This window comes from Pleurodeles waltl, chromosome 7, assembly GCF_031143425.1.
Source record: "Pleurodeles waltl isolate 20211129_DDA chromosome 7, aPleWal1.hap1.20221129, whole genome shotgun sequence".
Taxonomy (NCBI): domain Eukaryota; kingdom Metazoa; phylum Chordata; class Amphibia; order Caudata; family Salamandridae; genus Pleurodeles; species Pleurodeles waltl.
Window position 1 is genome coordinate 311,429,009 of NC_090446.1, and position 19,685 is coordinate 311,448,693.

The window sequence follows — 19,685 nt, forward strand, 5'->3', positions numbered from 1 at the left end:
GCCATCTGTGTGTGGTCTTTAACAACTGTGCAGTTCTACAGTTTGCTGTGTATGTTATGCTTCCTAGCAGCGTCACAGGAATGGACCTTAACAGCAAATAAGCACTGGAAAAGAAAAATGGACTTTAGTGTTTTTTTAATAGTTTTTTTTAATAAAGACTGCATTATTTGTTTTTAGTTTTTCCTTTTTCACAGATTTTGCAAGTGTTTTTAATATGGCATCGTACATTAATATTCCAACTACATTTTTAGATCAGCAGACTCAACCATCTGTCCTGTGGGAAGAGTGGATAGATCTTTTTGAAAGCTATTTAGTAGCATTAGACTGTCAAACGTTTTGGGCACACAGGAAAAAAGCACTGCTATTGAGCACTATTGACTAGAAAGCACACCATATTTTCAAATAGTTACCTGAAATTAGTAATGATGGCCAACCTTTAGGAGATGTGTACGAAGAAGGAAAATTACGTTTAGAGAAGAGATTTGCTAAAGAAGAGAACATTATAAAGTCGCGTTGCAATGAAGTAACGAGGCCGAGAGATAATATATTGGCCTGAAATAGCAGGTTTATTTACAGGAACAAAACGCAATCCTTCCTCCAAGCCAGGCACACTCCATCTGACACGGAGAGAACAAACGCCACACCACATTCCATTCTAATGGAACGTTAACTAGCAGACAATTAAATGAAATAAAAACCCATGCTACTGATATAACACATCACCCTCCCTTCTAGTTTACCAATCAACAAATTAAACGTTCATAAAGACGCACATAAAAATGCAGAAAAACACCAAATAACCAACACATAAATCTTAAACATGTTGTACGTAATCTTGCAAATACCATGGTGGTCTACGAACTCCACGAACGCGACATCCACTTGCCACACCATCTAGTGGTAAGTGCTCTGCACCCTCTTGTACATGATCTGCACTTCTTGCCACCAGTTCACCCCCCCCCCCTGTTTCACTACACCCTCACACACCTTGCCTTCAGATCCACCAACCAAATCCTCATCACTCCTTAACATAAAACTGTTGTAACCGGGAAAAGGAGAGTTGCGTTTCACTTCTACAACACCTTCACTCCCTCTTTGGTATAACACTGCCTTTATTGCCATTCTCTAACTCCACATAATTCTCTCTCACCGTCTTCACTCTGAATGGGCCCCAAAATTTAGAAAGCCCTCCAGAAATTCTACCATGCTTGATCTTCCCTGTTGTCTTCCTCTCAAAAAGAGATGTATCTTTGGTTTTGTTCACTGTGGTGCGATGAGCCCACACCATTTCGTCCACCATTTTCTTTACATCCATACCAATTTGAATGGCTGTCAGAATAGTGCCTTTAACTAATCAATTGATCCTTTCCACCATTCCATTGGCTTGTGGATTGTAGAACGGTGTACACCACTGTATGATACCACACATTTCCAAAAACTTCATCTTATGAGACGTAAGCTGGGTACCATTATCAGTTATTAGCACCCGAGGGATACCTTCCTTCTGAAACACTTCCCTCAATATCTCAATGGTACGCCTAGTGCTGATCTCTTGTAAAAATATTTACAACAACTCATCTTGAGAGGACATCAACCATGACCAAAGCATTTCTTCACTTGTTTCTTAGACCTTTAATGGAGCCAATAAAATCTGCGCACCCAGCACCCCACGGTAGCCCCAGATATTCAGTATGGCCTTGTAAACATTTCACACCAGTCTTCATTCTTTTCTCACTTTCTTTACTTGTCGTGCAATCTGTCACCCATTTGGAAATCATGTCATCCATTCCCGGCCACCAAAGTTTCTCCCTGATCCTTTTCTTAGTCATGGTTTGACCCAGATGACCCTCATGCTGCAAAATAAATATCCTTTTCCTTAAATCCTCTGGTGGAATAAACTTATCATTTCTCATAGACCAATTTTCATCCACCACTGACAACTCATTCACCAGTTTTAAATAAGGTCTTAGAGATGGAATAACTGTACTCTCTCTCCCCTTCCCTTCTGCAATTATATGTACCACAACCTTGAGAATGGAGTCCTCCTCCATAGAAGTCCTCCGTTCTTTTTGTAGAGAAAGTATGTGCACCCCATTCTTCAGTGCCGCTCAACCAAGCTACTGCCCCTTCTTGTTCCTTGTGCATATCGTTCGTCTTGTCTGCACACTCCCAGTCCAAAGGTAGCCTAGAAAGACAGTCTGCTTGTGCATTCCCCCAGCCTGGAATATGTTTCATCTTAAACCGATATTCTTGAAGTCTAGCAGCTAACCTTGCTAGCCTAATAGACCCTTTACCTGCTCCCCCAGGACTCAAAACCTTGAGTAACGGTTTATGGTCAGAACGTAATGTAACTTCTATGCCCCAAAGAATGGTCCTAAAATATTCGACAGACCACACCGGAGCCAATGCTTCATGCTCTATCACAGAATAATTCTGTCCACAAGCCGTCAGAGTGCAAAGCAAAAGCCACTGTTGCTTCTTTTCCTTTACGTACTTGTGACAGTACTGCTCCTAAACCACAAGCACCAGCATCAACTGTCAAAATAGTCTTAAGACGGGGATCGAAGGGTGACAAAATACCAGCTTCACAGATGTCCTTCCTCACACAATCAAACACAATTTGTTGTTCATTTCTCATTTAAAGTTGTACCCCTTCCTCAGCAACATTCTTAAACTTTCTGTCTTTTGAGCAAAATTCTCAACAAACTTATTATAATACTCTATGAGGCCCATGAATGTACGCAATTGATCTTTGTCACGTGGAATTGTTGCAGACCTAATAGTTATTAACAAATCTTCCTTAGGTCTGAACCCCTCCCCTGGAACAGTTAGACTCAGATAATCAATTTCCTCCACCAAGAATTTACACTTGTCTCTCCTCAAGGTCAAACCAGCTTCCCTAAGACTATTTAACACTGACCTAATCACCACATTATGTTCTTTTATAGTTTGGCCAAAAATCAAAATGTCATCCTGGAAGTAAGTCACGTTCTGTACCCCTTTAAATAAATTTGACATGACCCTTTGGAACACACTCGCAGCTGAAGACAAGCCAAACGGTATTCTGGTGAACTGGAACGTGCTCTCCATTGTTATGAAAGCTGTGAATGCACAAGATTCTTCATGTGGTTTTATCTGATTATATGCACTCTTCAGATCTAATTTAGAAAAATACCTGCCACATATAAATTGAGACAAGAGTTCATTAATGTTTGGAAGAGGAAATGTGTCTGTGACCACAAACTGATTTAAACTGCACAAATCCACACAGAAGCAAAGCTTTCCATCTCTTTATTTTTTTATTTTTTTTATAACCACTAGAGAAACCCATGGTGAGGCTTAAACTGGTTCAATTATACCTTGATCCATCAAGTCATCTAACATTTTGTTTTACTTTTACTACCACCTGTACCCGTCTCACTTTGTGTTTCATTGCAACAGCAACTTCTTGTAGTATTATTTTACGGACATACCCTTTCAACTCCCCCAATTTTTCATCAAAAACATCTTTGGCTTCATTCAGGAACTCTTCAAAGCACAGATCCTCCACTACTAAAATTGTGTCATCAAAATGTGGATTAATCACAATATGTAAATCATATTGCTGTTCCCACCCCAGTATAGGTGGTGCACAAACTCTGAGAACCAAATTCTATAAGAGACACAAAGTAACCAAAAACATTGATCTCTAATCCTTGATAACTTCTCGGATTGATGTTCTAAGGTAACAATGTACATTCAGGCGACTTCTCAACCCTCATTGTTTTTGGTATAATGGTATATAATGAGCCAGTCAGCCATTAGTTCCACGTCCTTGTCAGCAACTGTAAAAATTCCCTTTAGTCTAGTTTCTCTTCCTTTCCCCATCACAGTAGGTTGTACTTTACGAACACAGTCTTCAACAAACCTTTCTTCTGCTTGATCTGCTACAGCCACACGTGACATGTATCCATCCTTGCACATTTGAGCAAAGTGTCCCTTGCGACCACACTTCCTACAATCTTCGTTAATAGAGAAACACCACTTGGCATCACTACTGTGTGCTGAGCTCCCACACCTTGAGCATAACCTGGACGACTTTTTTCTTTGTTAATCTGCTTGATGTTTAACTGCTGTATTTGGGAAGAACATTTTTTTTGATACAACTGCAACTTCATCTTCACCACCCCCACTTTCTTTCTTGTTGATTTTCCTCATGCATAAACCTGACTCCTCCACAATTTTTACGATCGTAATTGCATCTTTAAGCGAAGGACTCTTTGCCGCCCATTAACGCTCTTGTGTGTGTTTTTTTTTGTTTTTTTACTCCTGCACTGCACAATAAGTTGGTCACGAATCAACTCATCGGTCATAGGACCGAACTTGCACTTCTAACTTCAGTTGTGCATGCAACTTAACGATTAGGAGATGAGACATTTTTAGGTTTCTGTGTGTCTGCTAAAGCTAAATGAAGAAAGACTTCTACAAGGAGTACTTAATCCAGCAGTGCACTCTACTGACTGTCATTCTCAGCAGGTTCACATACGAGATTTCTAGGCATTAGTTGAGAAATCTTATAAGTACTTGTGGAAGGAATTTCATTACTTCTGCAGAATTAAAGTGTTTTACAGCCTTCTTATGTATGTATACCGAATATTATCATCCTTGAGCACAGTTCTGTCTATTTACCTGAGTGTATAAATGGTGGATTCCACAAAACACTGAGATAAGAGTTTGATTGGGTGGACTTGCTTCAGTTAGTAGGTTGCAAAATCAGATGCTTCAAACTCTCATAGTGTTTAAAACTGTATCTTGTTCTCCCTCACGGTGCTGTGTCTATGGCCGTTAAAGTTTGGCCACCTTTTGACTTGCTTCCCGCTTCAGACTTGATATGCTTACTTTGAAGTTTAAGGGGCTTTGTTTTCCAGTTCCATGGGTTTACCTCTTCTAAAGTGTTAGCTAGGAATGCTAACATTTCTATTATATTTTCTTTGACTGGCAGTTGCTTTCCTAATTATTTTATTGTGTATTTATTTTGCCTAGCTGTTTATGTACGTTTTTGTCCTAATGCTTTTTATACTGGTTTTAATATTGTTAAATCGGAGAGCAAGTGGCTCCCAATTTTAATTGTATGGTGTATCTATTGTACACCTATTTTGTTGTTGCCCAGAATTCCTTAGCAATTTGCACATTGCTTAAACTGATGTTCTTTGAAAAAAAAAATGGAATATTCAGTAGTATGGAGGTTTTAAAATTCTGCTTCAGTACTTGCAAAACCGAGATAACCCGGGTAAATATATAATTGAAATCTGTAACAGGAGTAAGTCTTTTGACAATACTGAACAATTGTGATAATTGTAAAGATAACCAGCCATCTGAAGACAGCTGAAATTGGAATCTAGCAAATTAGCTGCACATCTGTGAGACACCTCCAACACTTAATATTACAAGAACAACACCTATTTAATTTCAAAATTAGTTATTTTATCTGAACAAACTAAATATGTGATTTAAGAACTTGATATAAATCACCAACCCCCACCAAGGAGACATTGGTTCATGTCTTGTTTTAAAAACTACACATAGCATTGTGTTTTATTGAATATTTGAGTTGTCTTTTCATTTTATTCTTTAGATTGCAATTTTTGTAATGACTGTAAGTAATGAAATGCAATAAACTTACTACTACTGGTGTGTTTTTAGACCACACCTACTTATTACCAAACTTTAGTTGTTTAAAAGTGTGGGTTAGTAAAAAAAAAACAACAAAAAAACGGTGCCAGTAAGAATAATAATTCAGGTTTAGCGAGATGAGCCATAGTCGACAGGACACAACCCATATTCCTGAGATAAATTGTGAGTCCTGATTTTTTTTTTTTTTGTGATGCAGATTTACGACTAATTAATGTTTCTATTTGAATTGTTTTTATACTTTTTAAAGTCAAGATAATATTTCCCCTGTCAAATTCAGATGATTGCTAAGCTGTATGACTGTATCCAATGTACGTACTGCAACTAATTTGTGATATTGTCAGCAATTGAGCCACAATTGCTAGAACCTCCTCCTTTTGATATAGAAAGTATAGAACATTTGATAAAATATTTTGATGGATTTTTATATTCCAAATACCTTGTAATCATAGAAGAAAAATAATTCATATAGTTGCTGCACTTGTGTTTCAGGTACCGAAGATGACCTTGAATTTTACGTCCGAAAATGTGGCGATATTCTTGGGGTGGCAAATAAACTGCCAAAGGATGAACAGGACGCTAAGCACATCTTAGAATATATCTTCTTCCAGGTCGTGGAATTCAAAAAGCTGAATCAGGTATGATTGTGTCTTATTAGGAAACTGCATGTGAGCTAGACCATAGAGTTATGTTCAACTGTAGGGTGGTGTTAGGAGTGCCAGTAGGAAAAGAACCTAGGGATGTGAAGGAACATTAAGGCTAAAATACACCGGCAGTTTTTAGGAATTACTAAAAAAGAGCATTTGATTGCTTTTCATCATTTGTCGTATGCTGCATTGCTGGTTTGTCAGGATACACTGTATAATAATTGGCAACTTGGCCTCTCAAGTTTTGACCAAGGTAGCTCTCTGTCCTCAAAGATGAGTGAGGAATAATTGTTTGAATGTGATTTAGATCGGGTAAAAACACTCTTGATGTGTACACATATCGAACAGGCTCAATTTATATACAAGGAATGTTTCCTTTTTGATTCACCAAGGTCACAGAAAGTGATATGGTCTTGACTTTGCAACCTAACTGGCCAGTTTTATGCTGGTTATTCCTGTAAACTCTATATGAGAAACCTTGTTTGTACCATTTGCGATTAAAGCGTTCTTAATGTGGCCAAACATATTTTCAGCTTTAAGTGATAGATCCTGGAAATTCCTACAAATTGACCTGTGAGAGTTGATCCATTTTCTCAATGCAGAGAAATTGTTGCTGACAGACCATACCAGCTGTAAAACCTATGCTTGGAAAGCATGACTTTGATTGATAGTAAATATCAAAATTTAGATTGACATATGTAGTGTAAAATAAAACGAATTGGTTGCAAGTTCAGTCTCAGGAGAGTGTGTGACTGCCCTGTTTAACGTTGCAGAAGTGAACAGTTACTATACAATACAGTTGCATGGAGTGCAACAGCAGGGCTTAATTGGAATTTCTATTCAGAAATAATTACAAAGCCTTGTAAACTGCAAAAAAGTGCTTTGGAGTCAGTATTTTATTTTGACCTAGCTGGAGACAATAGAGTGGTTACCTAAAACATATGTTTTAATAGTTGCTGTAGGTTTGATATGTTCCCCATCACTACCAGCCATTTTTCCTACAACACTTACCTACATTGTGCTTTTAATGAACTTGTCACAGTCATACCCTCCACACACACCATGCTTTCTTCCTACATGACCTATTATAGTAATGCTATTGCGAAAATATTTCCCTCCAATTTACTGTACAATATTTTACGATATTGACCTTCGTTTCCTCATCACTAGACCTCAATTGCTCATTATATGTAGATCTCTGTTGTATAGTCTGTATTTCTGACCACTGTTATACACGTCTTTCATGTGAAGGCACCGCCTCATTAGGCTTATGCTACATAAATATCATCAAGAAATAAATGAAGTGTAAAAAGTAAAGATTATTTTAAGCAGAAATGCTTCCTATGGTAGCCAGTCATAAAATCTTTATTCTGCTGATAAGCCATTTGAGCCCGACTGTACAAACATTGATGACAGAATTATAACAGTCAGTTACTCAGGGATGAATGTGACATGATCATTTTCATAAGGCTTTCGGATTTTCAAGACTAAGGCCTTCATTACAACCCTGGCGGCCAAAGACCACCAGAGTTGAATTGGCGATCATACCTCCAACAGGCTGGCGGTACAATTCGCCATATTATCGCCACGGTCACACCGCCGGGACCGGCGGCTTTCCGCCAACCTTGTCCCGGTGGTTATAATCCGCAAGGGCAGCGCGCTGTCGTGGGGGTTATGACTCCCCTTCCCGCCAGCCTGTCCATGGCTGTAGAGACCGCCATAGAAAGGTTGGCGTGAAGGGGAGTGGCGGGGCCCCTGCACTGCGCATGCACTTGGCATGAGCAGTGCAGGGGCCCCCAGGCACAGCCCCACCCTGCTTTTCACTGTCTGCACAGCAGAAAGTGAATAGCGCGAAGGGTTCAGCTGCACCCTTCGCACGACAGCAACACTGCCGGCTCCATTAGGAGCCGGCTGCAATGTTACAGCCGACATCCCCACCGGCCCAGCGGGGATGTTGAAATGCGGCTGGCGGGTTTGCGGCCGCTTGGCGGGCGGCCTAAGTGTATAAAAATTGATACCTGCTGTCAAATGACTTCTGAGTGAAGCTGTTGAATAAAACAATGTATGCTGCCTTATGTTAAAAGCTTTAAAAAACGGAACCAGGAACCTTCTCTGTGAAGAGCTGTTCAGTATGCAAAATACCATAATGTGGGAAATACTTTTTTGTGTGACACGTTATCACAACGGCAGGCTGACAAATTATGAAGCCAGGTACCAGTCACAGAAAAAATGACAAATGACAAATGATAAAGTAGTGTTCAAACTAGGGCACATTAAGTAAAATCTATACTGGACATTATGAACAGACAGTAAGTCCAGTTCAGGGCCTTGTGGCAGTACCAGTAACTTCACCCCTTACTCAGACTTTCATTTTGTTTAGCCTTTTGATATTCCTAAAATAAGTGCTTCACTCTTAATGCAGTAGGCCCGCTAATAAGCTTAGGGTGTGCGAACAACACTGGGACCCCCAAAACTGCTAAATCTTGTTCTACAAATTTAAGACTGTGTCTGGCTTTCATATTATCCAAGAACAAGCAATGCTTGATAACAGCCTTGGAGAACCGTTTTTTCAGATTGTGCTCATATTGACTTCCACAACAGCATCAGTTGAACTTTTACAATGTCAGTGAGGTAGGGTAGGACAGTCTCAGATTGGCAGATGGAATTGGGAACAGAATTTCAACACAGCCAATAGGCGACATATAAAGTTCTTCTCAGCCCTGTGAAGGGGCTCCAAAACGTTGCCTCAGAATCCGACCCAAAAGGTGCATACGAAGATGCATTTAGATTTATATATCTCCATCAGAGCTTTGATTGGTTTGGCTCCTAGTTTGAATGCAAATCTGAGTGCAACCTTGGTGGAACTTAACAGCTTTTGGGTTCTTGTTATAAGCAAATGTCTCCAGTCTACCAATGAAGCATAAGGAATGACCAGATAAGAAAACAGTTTAACCCTCCCTAGTTCTTTGTTAGCTAAGTTTTGGTTGCTTTTGAGTCACACGTCATAACATATCTTTTAGTCAGATCTATATCATTCATGAAAAAGGCAAAGGCATCCAGTAAACATTGGAAACAACATTGGAGGCCATTTGTTGTCCAATAGAGAAGCACTACATCATTTGCCTACAGTAGTAACAGAACTGGTCATCTTCCAAACCAAAGACAGTCTTTCCCTAGGATAATTAGAAACTTTTCCAGAACACAAATATATAAAGAAAATAGAAAGTGTGCCAAAACACACCCCTTTTTATCCCTTCTTCTTGACAGACCACTCTTATCTGTACAAGACCCTTAATACCATAGTGAACTCTTGCAGACGTATCACGATGTAATCTCTTGGGTACATCAATTAGGGGGTTCTCAACCCCAATTAATTCCATTAGCTGCCATAATTTGAATAGGTCAGTAGTTAATATCTTTGGTTAATTCCACGCAACCCATATGTAAGGGTTCATTTTTAGCTTTGATGTATTTCCCCATTAGAAAGTGAAGACTGGGGCACTGCTCAACTGTGCCCAATCCCTAGAAAAAAAATATATTGGGTCTCAGAAAGGGACCCATTTTCTTCAGCTCAGGCCTCCTGCCTAGCAAACAAGACTGTCCAATAATTTCAGCTTTAAGTTGAGAACTGATAATGGGCAGTAACGGGTAGCGAGGTTCTTGTCTCCCTTTTTAAAAATAGTTAAAATGTTTGCCTCTATCCAAGATTGTGCAATGGGGCCTTTTATTGCAGCTCGGATCACATTTGACAGCAGTGGGGCCAATAAAGCAAAATTGGATTTAAAAAGATTGACTGGTACTCCATCCAATCCCAGGCCCTTGCCCGATTGGCTAGTCAATGGGGCATTTATAACTACCTGGATCGAATCAGAAAAGTGTGCTAGCCCCTCAGTGTCAACCACTATTGCCTGTGATATCAATATACCCTGACAATCTCTTGGGTTAAACATGTGTTAAGTGTTCCACCCATTTATCAGCAGGGAATCTGGTGTCCAAGGGAGATGAGATGTTATTACTAAAATATGGTGCATTTACCACCCTCAAAAAAGCTCTGTTGTCCTTACGTTTAGCAGCATCATCAAACTCTTCCTTGGCTAGTGCCCTAATCTCATCCTTGGTCTTTTTTTTATTGTGTTCTGATAAAGCGTAAATACTCTTCATTTCATCCTAGATCTTCATACCTTTCTAAGAGTTGCTAAGGATTGTTTAGGGGCACAGGAACAAACATGAGTAAACCAACCTCGTCTCTGTTAATGTTGTTTTGTGACAGTAAGTCTGAGGCTAGTGCGGTGAGATTGGAAAGAGCAAACTATGAGGAGCATTTCTCAAAATCACTGCCTACATTGAGCAGTACGTAAACCAGTAGCCTAGAAGGATTAATTTGCCCCCATTTCAATCTAATTCCTTGGTTTTTACTGAATATTTTATTGCCAATTCCTTCTCCTCCTTACATTTCGCACAAATAGAAATAATGAGTAAAAGGGGCTATGCTCACTTACGGACCTGGGGCTAATTTTAAAATTTGCACCAATATACATATGGACAGTGAAAGTTAAATAAAATAATTGCTGCTTCCCAATCCTTTCCCTGTGAATGTTAGGGTCCTGAGAACCTCAGGGACGATATAATCTTGGTAAGGGAAGCATAAGCTGTATTTCATGGTTAGGGTGTTTAAAGATTAATGACATTAATGATATAAGTCATGCCTGAAGTGCACAAGCCTACCCCTTTCATTTCAGTAAAACCACAGACCTTTTAAATGTCAAATTTGCAAACCGCAACATTAAAATCACCCACCCACATGATTGGTAATGGGGTTTGAAATGTTTTCCGCTGCTTGCCAATATCGAACTCTAAGGATTAAGCAACATGCATACTTGAGTGGTAAAAAATATTGTGATAAAAAAATGAACAACAACTTATGCATCTTCCCCCTTAACCTCCCCTCTAAAGTTTAACAGTAACATTTGATCATAAGGTGTGGCAGATAGTAACCTTGTGTGGATATCTAATAGGTAAACTGTCACTAACACAGTCAGCCTTCCTATAGCTCTACACGTAGAAGAGTGTACGGCATGGTTACAAAAAGTGTCAAATCCATTGATATGGACATTGTCTGTGTGCCAAGTCTCTTGGCAACAGATCAATTAAAAGCTGTGATAAAGGCTAGCCAATCTTGATTGTCGAGTTTTGAGAGTAAAGCTACAGTATTCCAAGTTAAAAGGTCCGTCAGTTTAATCTGCATCTTGAGTGGATCAAAGGCGTGACTAATGAGAATGTTAAGACCAGCATATGGACTGCTCGGGCAGGGACAGGTGGCCTTACACTGTTGGAACATATCACACTTTAGAAAAATAGTTAGTAAAGGCACAGCCTTAATAGTGCTAGGAGTAGAGCCCACACAGTGTGCCCTGTGGAATAAATTACCAACCAGGTTGAGACTTGTAAAATTCATGACCACATAATCCCCCGGGGAAGTTTTAACGCCATAGCCTATTCAAGGTACCCTTCTCACCATGTTGATCTCATCAAAAAAGCCTTGTGGCCAGCCAGAATACTTCTTAAGCCAGTGTGGTACCCTATTCCTTAACTCTGTCCATCTCACCATGTGACATTTTCCAGGATAATGACATAAAGGGTGCACATGGGGTGGGGGTAGATGGACGGGGGTATGGTATTGCAGGTTAGTTGTGTTCTACTTGTGAGGTAAATAGTGAGGAATACAGTGCCCTGGTCTGAGCTCAGGTGTGAACAGCTTATATTACCAGGGTGATTTCCCTTAAATGTGGACCCCACCTCTGTATATTAGCTTGGGTCACTGTAGATTCCCATGCAGAATATTTTTGCAACAAGTATATCAAAACATTTAATTTGTCCAGAATTGAAGCGAAAGAGTCCTGTTGCAAAGCTTTGGAAGAAGAAACACTAAGTCACTTACCAGAACTAAATTCTAAAGCAGTAACTGGGATTGGGTGGGATTTTGACATACTCAACGCTTTTGTGGTGGAAATCTGATCAGAGTTAACATGTTTCCTGATTAACACTTCTGCGGATTCCCTTTTTAGGTTTCACCTGCACATGCCTGATTGCGCTCTGCTTGTGAAACCTTTTGTGGCTTAAAAAAATATACTAAAGGGGCTTGGAACCAGGCCCTTACTTACCTGGACTTATCATTGGCTTAGTCCAACGTTGATCTCATTTACGTGTTTCTGATTGGCCAGCACGCAGTTTGATTTCATTGCATGCTCTCTGCTGCTTTGCTGTCCTGCTGTCCATGCCGTCTGGTGGATTCCGGACCAAGTTCTTCTTCTGGTCACTGCTATTTGCTATAGGCCAGTCTCTTTCCATGCCACAGGTACTTTTTTTTTAAAATTCACGAATGACTACTTCATATGAGTGCATCTGCATGCAGTCTATCTCCTCCCCGTGGTCTTGCAGCCTCTTCCCAGCTCACACCTCGCTTCTCCCCCACAGCTTCCTTAGCTGTCCTCCTCTTTTGATCCAGTGTCACATTCACTTTGAGAGTTGTTTTATTTTGTTCCAATCCTTTCCACAATACAGCTTTTTTTGTGAGCGCTAATTCACTCTGAGAATAGTCCCTATCTACAAAAGAAACGTCTGCAAACTAGGACTAACCGGAGGCGAGCTTCATGGAGCAGGGCTTTTTCTGGCTCACTATGGGCTAAAGGGCTTACATTTAGGGATGGTGAAGACAGCACACGGCAGCAGACAGGCCTCTAGTAAGTTGTTTCAGCCTCACTTAGGCTGTAGTCACTAACCATCATTAGAGAAGACACAAATAATAACACAGCATTTAATTTACACACCCATCAAATCACCGGTGGAAAATGTTTTAGTGCCTCATACTTTACTGCTCTATCCTGCTCGGATTTTAGGTCATGCTATTGGCGATATTGATATATTTATCTCTGGCTGGCGAAAATGACCATTTGAGTGTTTGCATGAGTGGGGAAAAAAAATCAACCCTTCAGCTCCTTTTGTGGTTTACATCTTGGTTTAGAATTATTTTAACTGTGCAGTGCGCCTGTCATCTGATAGCCCGGATGTACTCTTGTGCTTGTATTTATGTCTTCACTACATAATGAAGTATGCATTTGATTCATGTATCACTAAATTCCATGCAGAGTATGCTTTTGTGTTAACACAATGTGATATTAACCCCTTCAGTGCCACGGATGTAACAGTTACGTCTTGGCACTGACCCATGGAGGGAGCGCTAGTGTTTCCTCTGTGGGCCACCAACCCACACCCCCTAGCAGGGATGGCAGCAGAAGTGCTTCCGCTGCTGCCCCTGACCCCTCGTGACATCTGATGACGTCAACGCGCACTGAGGTCTTCAGAGGTTGCCCCGACGCACTGGAAGAAATAGATTTGTTTCTCCTCAGGAAGGTCAGAGAGGAATCGAAGGAAAGAAAAGTCCTGCAACAGGAATGTGCACTAGACACCAGGGATTTATTTTTTATTTTTTATTTTACATAAGGGGACCGCCACTTAGGCAGGAGTCGCACTCCCTGGGTAATTTATTCCCCCCTTTGGGTTACATCGCCCTATTATTATTTGGCCCATCTGCCCCCAAGGGGGCAGAAACCACTAGACACCAGGGATTTTTTTTATTAAATTTTTTATTTTACATAAGGGGAGGGACCCCTTAGACAAGGGTCGCTCTCCTCGGGGGCATATTATTTTAGGCCATTTATGCCCCCCTTGGGGGAAGGTCACCCTATCTTTGTAGGCCCATCTGTCCCCAAGGGGCACCAGGGATTGTGGTGTGTGTGTTTTGTTTGGGGGTGCGGCCCATTTCTGTTGGCCATTTCTGCCTCCCCTTTGGGGGCAGACCGGGCTATTTTGATTATGCCCATCTGCCCCAAGAGGGGCAGAAACCCCTTAGGAACCTGGGATTGTGTGTGTGTGTGTTTTTTTTTTTGGGGGGGGGGCGACCACTTGGGCAAGGGCACATTACTGTCAGCCATTTCTTTCCCCATTGGGGGCAGATCACCCTATTTTTATTAGGCCCATCTGCCCCCAAGGGAGGCAGACACTACGTAGGCACCAGGGATTGTTGTGTGTGTGTGTGTTTTGTTTGTGGGGGGTGGCCCCTTGGGCAAGGGTCGCTCCCCTGTGGGGGTGTGGGGGCATTCGTTTTGGCCATTTCTTTCCTATTTGTGTAAGGCCCATCTGCCCCCCAAGGGGGCAAAAAGCCCACTAGATACAAAGGATTTTTTTAATTAAAAGAAAGTGGGGGTATGGCCAAACCCCCACCCCAATAAATGGGGACCAAGTTGTTCTGTCCACTGGGGGCCAGATGGGGTAATTACCCCCGATCTAACCCTGGTGGGGGGCAGAAAGCCCACTAGATGCCAGGATTAAAAATAGAGTGGTGGGCCCACCAACCTCTACGGGCATGGTTATTCTCCCCACTCCAACTGAAGGGGTAACAGTCTTTCCGCCCCCTCTGCAACCGAAAGAGTCTCATCCCAATGGCAGGCGCAAGAGGATATTTGACTGTTTTGTGTTTTGATTTTACGTATGGGCCAAGAGAGCTTGGCTAACTCCCAATATTGTCCCACTTGGAATGGTGAACAGCTGCACTTTTTGGACTTTGGTACGCTTCCACCTAGAAAAATGTAGCAGACCTAGACATTTGAAAACTAAACATATGGGTGAGTACAGGGTTGTGTGCTTCACATGCACTCCACACCATTTTCTTACCCACAATGTCCTGCAAACCTCCAACTTCGCATGAAATCACTCATTTTCCCTACTTTTTTGTGATGGAACCTTCTGGAATCTGCAGGAATTCACAAAATGCCTACCACTCAGCATTGTTGCATCTATGCAGATAAAAATTCTGCCCCACTTGTCAGCCTAACAACGTCTGGGGAAAAAACTGCCCTTTTGGACCCTCTTTGGTTCCCCCTCAATTGCTACAATTTTTGGCCCTTCCCAGCCACAGGCACTTGTGAGGTATCATTTTTATCAGGAGACTGAGCGGAACGCTGGGTGGTAGGAAATTTGCACCGGTGTGGTGATCCCACACTGAAATGTGATTTTTTTTTTAAAGCTAAATTTGAGGTTTGCAGGGGATTCTGGATAAGAAAATGCTGGGGGATCCATGTAAGTCACACCTCCCTGGAATACCTCGGATTTCTAGCTTTCAGAAATGTCTGGATTTGGTAGGTTTCCCTAGATGGCTCCCGAGCTGAGGACTAAAAACGCATAGATAATTTGATGCATCCATGTTGTGTTTTGGGCCCTTCTCTGTCATGGGCACTAGGCCTACCTACACAAGTGAGGTACCATTTTTATCGGGAGTCTTAGGGGAATGCTGGGTTGAGGGTAGTTTGTGGCTCCCCTCATATTCCAGACGTTTGCAGCACCGAAATGTGAGGAAAAGGAGTTTTAAGCCAAATTTTGAGGTTTGCAAAGGATTCTGGGTGACTGAACCCAGTGAGAGCCCCACAAGTTAACCCATCCTGGATTCCCCTAGGTATCTATTTTGCAAACATGTATTGGTTTGCTAGGTTTCCCTAGGTGCTGGCTGAGCTAGTAGCTAAAATACACAGCTAGGCACTTTGCAAAAACAAACTTCCATTTTCATTGGAAAAATGTGATATGCCCACATTGTGTTTTGGGGCATTTCCTGTCGCCGGCACTAGGCCTACCCACACAAGTGAGGTACCATTTTATTAGGAGACTTGGGGAATGCTGAGTGGAAGGAAGTTTGTGGCTCCCCTCAGATTCCAGACCTTTGCAGCAGCAAAATATGAGGAATAGAATAGAAGAACAAGTATTATTGCCATTTATCATTCTCTACATTTCTGCCTTTCAAATGTAAGACAGCGTGTAAGAAAGAAGTAATTTTTGAGAAATGCCCTATAATTCACATTGTAGTATGGGGACCCCCAAATTCAAAGATGTGCAAGTAACCACTGCTTCTAAAGTCCCATATCCTGTGCCCATTATTATAGAGATACATAGGTTTCCTCAATACCAATTTTTCACTCTTTATATTTTACCAAATGAATTGCTGTATATCCGGTATACAATGAAAATCCATTGCCACGTCCAGCTCATTTATTGGCTCTGGGTAGCTTGGTTTCTTGATGAACCTACAAGCCCTACATACCTCCTTAACCAGACGAGTCCAGCAGACGTAACGATATATTGATTTAAAAAATCTACTATAGATGGAAAAAGTTACAGAAGAAAACGTAGACAGAAATGGCTGCTTTTTTCAACTCGATTTCAATATTTTTTTTATTTCAACTGTTACTTTCTAAAGGAAAACCTTGAAGGATCTACACCAGTGGTTCCCAACCTTTTGACATCCGTGGTACCCCACTTTACTATTAGTGGAACCCGGGGCCCCCAACTGAATGATTATTGGAATCCGGGGACCCCCATCCTAAGATTTTCAATCGTACATTTAACCATTTGTTAATATTATTTCATTTTGTAAGCAGTCGCAGACCCCTGAAGAGGCTTTGCGGATCCCCAGGGCAGTGCTTAATTTTTAAATAAAAATATGCTGGTGCCCAAAGCCCTCCTCTTAAACACGCAGCTGCTGCAATTATATGTGGGAACACAAAATACTGAGGCAGCGTAATCCTGAAGCCATCTGAGGCATCTTCAATCCATATAAAGCCACTCCCTGCCCCTTCAGCTCACTCTGGCAGCTTTCTACTCTCTCCCTTTGTGACGCTTTTTCATTTTGCTTTTCCTCCGTCTTTCACATATGTGTCTTTTGCTTGCAGCAAATGCTTGAGGCAGAAGAAAAAGCCCCGGCCCTCAAAAATAAGTGCCGGTGCTCAGCACCGGAAACAACAAGCACAAATTAAGCACTGCCCCAGGGGTACTGTAGGAGGCTGGCCTGGCTTGTAGTGGGTACCAGAGGTACTTACACCTTGTGCCAGGTCCAGTTATCCCTTATTAGTGTAGAAGAGGTGTTTCTAGCAGCTTAGGCTGATAGAAGGTAGCTATGGCAAAGCAGCTTAGGCTGAACTAGGAGACACGTAAAGCTCCTACTGTACCACTGTTGTCATATGCACAATATCATAAGAAAACACAGTACACAGAACTACTAAAAATAAAGATACTTTATTTTTATGACAATATGCCAAAAGTATCTCAGTGAATACCCTCAGTATGAGGATAAGATATATACACAAGATATATGTACACAAACCAAAATTATGCAGGTAATAGCAAGAAAAGTAATGCAAGCAATGTAAAGTTACAGTAGATTGCAATAGGAGCACATAGTTATAGGGGCAACACAAACCATATACTCCAAAAGTGGAATGCGAATCACAAATGGACCCCAAACCTATGTGAGCTTGTAGAGGGTCGCTGGGACTGTAAGAAAAACAGTGAGGGTTAGAAAAATAGCCCACCCCAAGACCCTGAAAGGTAGGTGTAAAGTGCACCTACTACCCCCAGAGAGCACAGAAGTCGTGATAGGGGGATTCTGCAGGAAGAACAAACACCAGCAATGCAACAACAGTGGATTTCCGGACCTGAGTACCTGTAAGACAAGGGGACCAAGTCCAATAGTCGCAACAGTGTCGAGAGTGGGCAGGACCCCAGGAAATGCCAGCTGAGGGTGCAAGGAAGCTGCCACCTGTTGGAAGAAGCTTGGAGTTCTGCAAGAAAGAAGAGGACTAGGAACTTCCCCTTTGGAGGATGGATGCCCCACGCCGCGATGAAGCTTGCAGAGGTGTTCCCATGCAGAAAGACCGCAAACAAGCCTTGCTAGCTGCAACGGTCGCGGTAGAGGTTTTTGGGGGCTGCTGTGGCCCAGGAGGGACCAGGATGTCGCCACTTGGAGAAGGAGACAGAGGGGGCCCCGAGCAAGTCAGGGAGCCCTCACAGAAGCAGGCAGCATGCGCAGAAGTACCTGAACAGGCACTTAGAAGAAAAGTGAACCGGAGTCCACCCGAAGTCACAAAAGGGAGTCCCACGACGCCGTAGAACAACTCAGAAGGTTGTGCACTGCAGGTTAAGTGTCGGGGACCGAGGCTTGGCTGTGCACGAAGGAAATCCTGGAAGAGTGCACAGGAGCCGGGTCAGCTGCAAATCACACGGTACCCAGCAATGCAGTCTAGCATGGGGAGGCAAGGACTTACCTCCACCAAACTTGGACTGAAGAGTCACCGGACTGTGGGAGTCACTTGGACAGAGTTGCTGAGTTCCCGGGACCACGCTTGTGCTGAGAGGGGACCCAGAGGACCAGTGATGCAGTCTTTTGGTGCCTGCGGTTGCAGGGGGAAGATTCTGTCGACCCATGGGAGATTTCTTCAGAGCTCCTGGTGCAGAGAGGGGGCAGGCTACCCCCAGAGCATGCACCACCTGGAAACAGTTGAGAAAGCCGGCAGGATGAAGTGATACAAGGTTGCTAGTAGTCGTCTTGCTACTTTGTTGCGGTTTTGCAGGCGTCCTGAGCAGTCAGCGGTCGATCCTCTGGCAGAAGGTGAAGAGGGAGATGCAGAGGAACTCTGGTGAGCTCTTGCATTCGTTATCTGAAGAATTCCCCAAAGCAGAGACCCTAAATAGCCAGGAAAGGAGGTTTGGCTACCAAGGAAGGAAGATTGGCTACCAAGAGAGGTAAGAGCCTATCGGAAGGAGCCTCTGACGTCACCTGCTGGCACTGGACACTCAGAGCAGGCCAGTGTGCCACAAACACCTCTTGTTTCCATGATGGCAGAGGTGTGGGACACACTGGATGAGCTCTGGGCACCTCCCCTGGGCGGTGCAGGTCAGGGGAGTTGTCACTCCCCTTTCCTTTGTCCAGTTTCGCGCCAGAGTAGGGCTGGGGGATCCCTGAACCGGTGTAGACTGGCTTATGCAGAGATGGGCACCATCTGTGCCCATCAAAGCATTTCCAGAGGCTGGGGGAGGCTACTCCTCCCCAGCCCTCACACCTATTTCCAAAGGGAGAGGGTGTTACACCCTATCTCAGAGGAAGTCCTTTGTTCTGCCTTCCTGGGCCAGGGCTGTCTGGACCCCAGGAGGGCAGCAACCTGTCTGAGGGTATGGCAGCAGCTGCAGTGGAGACCCCAGAAAGGCAGTTTGGCAGTACCCGGGTCCTGAACTAGAGACCCGGGGGATCATGGAACTGCCCCCCCTTCCCCCCCCCCATGCCAGAATGGCATTGGGGTGACAATTCCATGATCTTAGACATGTTACATGGCCATGTTCGGAGTTACCATTGTGACGCTGTACATAGGTAGTGACCTATGTACAGTGCACGCGTGTAATGGTGTCCCCGCACTCTCAAAGTCCGGGGAATTTGCCCTGAACGATGTGGGGGCACCTTGGCACACTAATTAACTTTGCAGCCAACCTTCA

The 19,685-nt window shown here is 42.7% G+C and overlaps 1 protein-coding gene across 3 annotated transcripts in view; it reads left to right on the top strand.

The window, feature by feature from the left end:
• The window catches only part of IFT52 (intraflagellar transport 52), a 492,806-nt gene that overhangs the window by 384,480 nt on the left and 88,641 nt on the right, over positions 1-19,685 (top strand). For all 3 annotated transcript variants that reach the window (XM_069243757.1, XM_069243756.1, XM_069243758.1), the window contains one exon: positions 6,163-6,308. In XM_069243757.1, the coding sequence (XP_069099858.1) occupies positions 6,163-6,308 (146 nt within the window). The remainder of the gene's footprint in view (positions 1-6,162; positions 6,309-19,685) is intronic.